The sequence below is a fragment of the Hyaloscypha bicolor genome, assembly GCF_002865645.1.
Source record: "Hyaloscypha bicolor E unplaced genomic scaffold K444scaffold_16, whole genome shotgun sequence".
In the NCBI taxonomy this organism is placed as follows: domain Eukaryota; kingdom Fungi; phylum Ascomycota; class Leotiomycetes; order Helotiales; family Hyaloscyphaceae; genus Hyaloscypha; species Hyaloscypha bicolor.
In genome coordinates this window covers 1856676-1864864 of record NW_020194518.1, presented here as the reverse complement: position 1 = coordinate 1864864, position 8189 = coordinate 1856676, and the positions used below count along the sequence as shown (strand labels likewise).

At 26.9% G+C, this 8189-nt stretch overlaps 1 protein-coding gene across 1 annotated transcript; it reads left to right on the top strand.

Moving 5' to 3' along the window:
* The first annotated feature begins 889 nt into the window (after nt 1-889).
* Nucleotides 890-2270, top strand: K444DRAFT_608256 (uncharacterized protein). The gene is made up of 5 exons (XM_024879344.1): nt 890-1129; nt 1210-1453; nt 1516-1658; nt 1821-1853; nt 1910-2270. Exons 1-5 carry the CDS (start codon nt 998-1000, stop codon nt 2009-2011), a joined length of 654 nt encoding a protein of 217 aa, XP_024742590.1. The 5' UTR covers nt 890-997; the 3' UTR covers nt 2012-2270.
* The last annotated feature ends 5919 nt before the right edge of the window (nt 2271-8189 follow it).

Below are 8189 nucleotides of genomic sequence, written 5' to 3'. Positions count from 1 at the left end.
ATCAAACCGCATTAAGCAGGCATGATTTCTCGCATTCTAACCAAACTTCAAACGTCAGGCTGCGGCACGGAAGCGGGGGAAAGCTTTATTGCCACACGAGCAGCTGATTAGCAGCGCTAGGCCGTGATACTATAAATACGCGAAGAAAAAGTACTGATCTATTTTACTGAAATCCCATGAAATTCAATTTCAGACTTCATTTATGCAAAGTTAGCCATAAACTCTACCTTCTTAAGAAAAGTCCCAGCCAAGAGTTCTGAGATTACTTACTATTTGTCCGCCTTAGAAGTATTTTAATACGTAACAAATCCGGGTTTACCACCCAATACCTGCCTTCTTTGATTTCACATATTTGTCAGCAACTTGTTGAAGAGACGTCGTAGGTCGCTCGATCAGCAGAGCTTAGAGCTGCGCCTCTTGATCACTAATAAGCAGTTAATAACCATGTTGATGCCGATATACGGTAATTGTTCGCCCTATTAATAAAGCTGTGCCTCTTGTATGAATTGATAACCATGTCAAAATTGATTTGGATGTGAGTATTCGCTCTATTAGTGGAGCTGTGCCTCTTGATCGTCAATAAGCAGTAAATAACCATGTTGATATTGATATTAATATTAATATAGATCTTAGTTGCATCAGTGGGCTGTGCTTCTTGATGGCCAATAGGCCGTGAATAACCATGTTGATATTGATATTGATGTTGGTGTTGAGAGATTTGGTATCAAATAGAATTGTAGTTTTAAGCAAAAATCTGCATATTTATCGGCCCTACACAATGCGCGACTATATTGAATTTACTTATTGGATTGCTTTCCGGGGGCAGACGTATGATTTGCTCTTTCATTATGCTGGAAATATGATTAGTATACAGTGCAGCCTTGGTTTAATGTTATCAAAATATCACCAATGGCATATAATATTAAAGCAAGCCATCATTCCAGATTCTAACATTACAATCCAACCACTTGAACAATTCCACTTTCCAAAATTCAACATGATCTTATCGTTAGCATCACTTCTTCTCGCTGTGCTATATTCTGTTAATGCTATCACTATTACAGGATACGTTTCTATCCCCTGTTACCCGACCTCAACTGTCGTGAACGTATGCCCTGGTATTTCAAATGTAAGTCCGTGAAAGGGGAGAGATGAGATCGTCTTCTTGATAATCCCCTTGCCTATGAAGTAGTTCACTTATGGCTTTAGAATGTTTGTTGCGTTTTCCCCCGTGGTGGCTATCAAGCCCAAGGGGTGGCTTTCGACATCCTATATACAGCTACTATAGGCATATTCTACCAGAGTTCTTCAACATCTTCCTGTGGTGGCATCGCTAGAAATGCCGCCGCCGGCTACGCTACGGGTGTCTGCTTAAATGGAGGCACACTCTCAAGCTATTTTGGCGGAGGGGCCGCTTGGTTTGATTGCACTTTAAGATGTGGGAGCGCCGCAGGTAAGTTGAATATAACCACTGGCATATCACATAGGTCTTCCAAACTCACAAATCTCGTGCAGAGGACTCCCGCCGATCAATTTCCGATGATGACTTGCGGGCTATGGCCGCGAATTATACTTGTACGAGCACAGCTATACCTGTTATTTTTGGGTGGGAGGGCGAGGGAGTGTGGGCTCTTCAAATGCAGGAAGATGCTGATTGGGTAAGTGACTATAACTCCACTCAATCCCTATTTCCCTCAAACTTTGGAACGTTGTCTTCATTTTTTTATTTTTTTTAAACAAACCTCGGACTATGGACGGTCTGATGTCCTGCCGTATTCCAGCTCCTGATATTGAACTCTAGTTAGCTAACTCGTCTGCAGGATCGGTACAATGAATTACCAATTACTACAGATGTAAGGAATTTGTTCTAACGGCGCGAGGAGAATAATTTCGGAGCTAATGATGTTAGGTAAATATTCATATCGAAAACCTGAAAGCATTTGGTGCCGAGTGGTACCCAAACGCTCGAGACCATCCGGTCGCAGCTGAAGCTCTAGATAGAAAAGGCTAGTAGATGTGTTTCGTCAACTTTCTTTTTGGAGGAGAGCGGCAAGAAATTGTGTTGCGATAATTCTTGGGGGTATGCCAAAATCTTCGACCAAACAAAACATTCATTTATCAGATAGTTGCGAGTATTTTGTTACACATGGGTAGCGTCTAGCTCAAGCAGAGGTCTCCCCAATATCTTGCCTTTTCAGCAATGCAGAACATTAGTAGTTACGAATTCGAACAACCATCACTCACTCAATCAAAAGGTTTTTTTTCCCGAGTTCATTTACATGCCAAACTTAAAATACAGTGACTTGACTTTGTAATAAAACTAGACTTTTGGTGTGACTTGAATATTACAAGCGTACGGATTCTTCCACATCTCTCAGTATTTGAGACCTAATTAGAGAAGTTTATGCCAGAACCCATTTCGGTCGCAGCCGAGCACTTTCTATTTCATTCTGGACTAGGTAAAAAGAAAAGTAAATAGTTTTATTTTATTTAAAAATATAAAATTAAAGAAATATAATCGGATATCGTAGGCACGATACTATCGCATTATGGTTTTACTAGTCTTTAAAAATCATAAAAATGTCGCAAATAGAGTAGGTGGACGAAATTCAATACGAAGACAATGGTATAAAGTTCGGGAATACAGGGCATTATTTTATAAAGGCTATTAAATGCCCTGTAAGGTCTTACTTTAATCTCCCTATAGCTAGTCCTAGTCCCCTGTAAGCCCTATAAGGGTCCCCTGAAATGTGGTTTACCTTGCCAAATCTCTAATTTCGATTATTTTTTAATTAGTTCGATTTTATCTATCTAAATAACTATCTAATATATAGCCACCTTCTCTTAACCCTTCTTCCTCTCTTTTTATACTTATTTTCCTCTTCCAAACGTATTATCTCCTTTATATAATTAGGAATTACTATAATCTACTCTTGAATCTTACTCTAGAGAAGATCTTTCTAGTATTTCTCCTATTTCACTCTCAGCTTCTTCCTATTACTAGTAGGTCCCCGCTTAGTAGTTTCCTTTTTTATCCAGAACCAGGCTTTCTTAATTATATTAAGATTAGGTGAGTTTCCTGGCCAAAGTATCTTTATAATTTTCTATAGATTATAAATCTCTCCCTAGTAATATAACTTATAAGGTCCTATATTATTCTTTTATATAAGAGTATTAGGGCAATTCTTTTAGTATTTCCTTATAAACGATAAGAGCTTCTTAATTAAGGTCTTCTTCTAGTATTAATACTAATTAATTCCTTCTTATCTATTCTTTATAATATAAGTACTAGTTTTCTCGTTATACTTCTATATCTTTTATATTTTCTAGGAGCCCTTTTATAAGCCTTCTTCTATTTCCTTAGCTATTTTCTTTATTTCTTTTCTTATTTCTATTTATTAGCCTTTTTAATTAATAAGTTCCTTATATTAAGATTAACTTTACGATTTCTTTTCTTTTATAAAGTCTTTTTTTCCTATATATAATAAGGCCCCTTTTTATTATAAGAAAAAGACTCCTAAAATATAAATTTAGAAAATTCTTTCTATTTTTCATATATATAATACTTATTATATACTTCTCTAGTTAATCTTTATATATGTCTCTTTTCTCTTATATCTCTTAATTAAATAGTAGTTTTATTTATAAAAATCATATCTTTCTAATTATTAAGTATCTAATATTCTCGCTTTAAATATTAGGCTAATATTTTTCTTTTACTAAAGATATTTAAGCCAGGCTTAACTATTAGTTTATACTAAAAATAGCCTATATAATATAATATAGCAGGCCGTACTCTTTAAAAATTATATTATTTTAGTTATATAATAAAGGCTATAGTCTTTTATATATAACTTGCAGAAATTATATAAGAAAGCTGGTTTTTCTATAGTTCTAGAAAATAATCTCTTTTAAGTATTTAATTAATTAAGCTTTTATATATTATATACTATTTATATTTTAATATTTATACTTTTAATTTATTATTTTATTATTAAATTATATTTTATATTCTAGTATACTTTATATGAGTTTTTGTCTTATTATAATTTCCCTCTTATATATTTTATAATAAGTAATATAAAGAGAATCGAAACTTTATAGTTAAGGTATTACTTTTATAAAGTTCTAAGAAATATCTATAAGGCGAATTATTAGCTTAGTAAATTAGAAGAGAAAAGAATTATTATAATACCTTAAGCCTAAAGCCAAAATATTAAGAATATATAAGTATTAATTTTAGTATCTTATATTAATTTCTAATATATCTAGTAACTTAAATACGGGTTAGCTATAAGATATAATTACTAGTATAATATATAGAAATAGTAAAAATAGAGACTAATTATAAAAGAAAAAAAAATAAAGGAAATAGAATAAGAAATATTATATTAAGATAATATAAGTTAGATCTTAGTTAGAAATAGACTTTAGTATTTAGAAATAAAAAATTATATTATTAATTTATATATTATTTTTAGTTATAATAAAACCCGGAATAAAAATAGTTTTAGTTTTAGTAAAAAAGCTTATTTATAAATCCGGAAAAAATATATAAAAAAAAAAAATTCTTAATTTTAAGTAAAATAGTAAATAGAAATCGGAAATAAGAATTAAAAAGAAATTAGAAATAAGAAATTATATAAATAATCTAAAGAAGCTTTTAAAGAAAGAAAAGAATACTAAGTAAAGAAAAAGAAGAGAATTTAGAAATATTAGAGAAATTAATAAAATTATATTTATTATTTTTATTATTACCTTTAATAATATTATTAAATATATCTAGTTTAGTAAAATTAAGAGAAAATACTATAGGTATTAAGCTAATAAAATAGAAAAAAATATATAAATAATAAAAATAAAACTAGAAAAGCTATTATCTTATTATTACTAATATTAAAACTTGAACCTAGACTATATCTATTATTATTAACCGGTTTTTCCTAAATTTCGGTTTCTAAATTAAAAGATATATTTAAATAAGAAATTAGTTTTTTTAGGAATCTTATTAATAGAAATCTCAGATATAGAAACCTTATAATTAATTATAAAAGAAATTATTAAGATTAATATAGCTAAGAATAAATATATACTAGTATTAGATTTAAATCTACTATTTATAAAAGCTTTTAGAATACTATAGTTTTAGAAAAGTAATATCTTTATATTCTTGAAATAATATATAAATATATATAAGAACTATTATATTTCTAATAATATTAAAAAAGAGAGAATTATTTATTATATCTCTCTTATTTATAAGAATTAAATTAAGGCTATACTAGAATACTATACTAATAATTTAGGAAATTACTAGGAAACTAAGTTTTTTAAGGCCTTACTAAAAGAATCCCGAGAATATAACTGGGAAATACTTAAAATTAGCTATAACTTTCTTAATTAGATTATTATATAAGCCTAGAATAAAGAGATTTTTTCTAAGTCTTATATTAATATATTTAATAAAGTATTAAAAGAGTTATTAAAAAGAAAAGAAATAAATAAAATTATTTATTTTAATAAGAGATTATATTTTTAAAAATATAAACTTTAAGCCTATAAATATTTCTATTTATAAATATAGTAAAATATATAAGAAAATAATAATATTTTATTAGTATAAAGAAAAGAAATACTATTTTAATATTATTAATAATCTAGATATATCCAGATTTAAATAAGAATACTTAAATATAATAGTTTATAATATAGTTTTTAAACTAGAAAATAATTGTTTTTTATTAGTTCTTTTTATTATATTTCCTAATACTATTATAGACATAAGTAAAAAAAGAACCTAGCCTATAGCTAATTATATAAAACCTATTAAAAGTAGTAAACCTAAAGAAAATAATATTAACTAGCTAATAAAAAATCTAGAAAAACTATTTATTATTACTATAACTTAAGAGAATTTATAGAAATGACTTAATATAATTATTATTATAATTCGGAAAGATATCTATAGCCTATTTATATAATCTAGTTAATTATAATAAATATAATAATATTAATAGCCTAATAAATATAATTCAGGTTTTTAGAAAGAATATATTAGAAGTTATAATAGAAATTATAGAGAATATTATAGTAGCTATAATAGTTAAACTAAAATAGATAAAGAATCTAAATAATTATATTTTAAAAGAAATTAGTCTCAAATATAATTAGAAAATATTATTTAAGTTAATATAGCCTATAATATAGATCTAGAACCGAGAAAACGAATTTGCTATAAATATTATAATAGGAATAAGAATAATAATATTAATCCAGAATATATCTATATTTTTTAGTTCTATTATTTACTAATAAAAAAACTTATAAATTATAGATACATTTACTAATTTAATAAAAGATAATATAAAGGGCTATTTAAGCCTAAATAAAAAAGTTTTTTCTTTTTCTTTACTAGTAAATACTAATAGTTTAACTAAATTATTTCTTAAGTCTAAAGAAAAGAATTTAATTATAATTTAAATACTTGATTTAAAAATATCCAGAAATTAATAGGAGATATCTAGTTTACTAAATAAGAAAAAGAAAAGAGAACTAGCTAACCGGGATCTATATATAGAAATAAGTAAGTTATATCTAGGGAATCTAAATAGCTACTTTATCTTAAAGGAAATTATATTAGAATTACTAATATTTCAGGTTCTGGAATTAAAAAATAATATTAAGATTTGACTATAAATAGTATTAAGATTTGACTATAAATAGTATTTCTATTAATACTATAACGGGTTTCTTATTAAAGAAAAAGGGAAAAAAATAGAAATAGCTAAAGAGGTTTTCTAAAAATAAGCCAGGATAAGAAAAAAGCTACTTTATATAAGAGGCCAGAAAAATACTATTCTAAAAAATAATAAATAAGGAAATAGCCTAGTTAAAAATATAGATATTAATATTTCCAGAAATAAATAGAACGAATTAAGAATCTAATATATTCTTAATTATAATAAATATAAAACTCCTAAAGTTAATAATATACTAATAAAACTATTAAAGAAAGTAATTATTTTATTTCTAAAAACTTAGAAAAAAATAAAAATATTTATTAATATCTTAAAAATACTAGATCTAGCTACTATATTTTGGAACTAATAGATTAAGAATAATACTTCTTATTTTACTATCTTATAAATAAGAAATACTATTATATTAAATATAATTAGATATATTAGAAGATTTATAAAACTAGTAGCTATAGCTTATATAATAGATAAAATATTTAAAGAATTAGAAATACTAGCTCAGGTATTTAATACTAATAGAATTATTTAATTTAAAAGTAATAATATTAATATTTGAATATTACTAGCTTATAAATATATTATATAATTTCTATATTTCTAATTTATATTTCGAGAACTTTAAAGAAATATTAAATATAAAGAAATAATTAATACTAGAGCTAAAGTTAATATTCTTCCCAAAAAGATCTCTAGAAATATTTATTAGTATAGCTATTTCTCTGGGAGTTACATATATAGTTATAGGCAATGAGTAATAGGACATGGGCAATAGGATATAGGATACGGGATATAGTTATATAACCTCGCGTCCTATTAGTAACTCGACCAGTAGACTAGACCCCTTTAGGCTTAGTAGATTTAGGGATCGCATATTAATACTATAATACTATAATCCCTACTTCTAAATAATAACTTTACTAACCTTATATAAATAGTACTTCTATACCTATATAACGGTACTATGTATTCCTAATAAACTAATACTAATTAGTTTGTATTCAGATTAGAGTAAGACCTGTTTAGTACTTATAGATCAGGAAGAATTAAGTTATATTTGCCTAAGATTCGGTTACTTAGGGGCAAAGCCATTATTCTAGTTAAAGAGGAAATAACTATTAATCCTATTACTTATAATTCGGTTATATAGGCAGGAAAAACACTTAATCTTACTAAGGCCCGATTATACTATATTAAAAGGAGAAATATCTATTAGTTCTATTACCTGTAATTCGGTTATATAGGCAGGAAGGGCACTTAATCTTACTAAGTACTAAAACGGTTAGCTATTTAATTATTCTATTTTATTTCTATTTAACTCTTATAAAACCCTTTTAAAAACTACCTTCTTTTAAATTCCTGGGGCTTTTGAGCTTTAGAACCGTCGAGTCCTTCCGGAATCTTAATATTTCACTTCTTAAATTTCACTTCCTA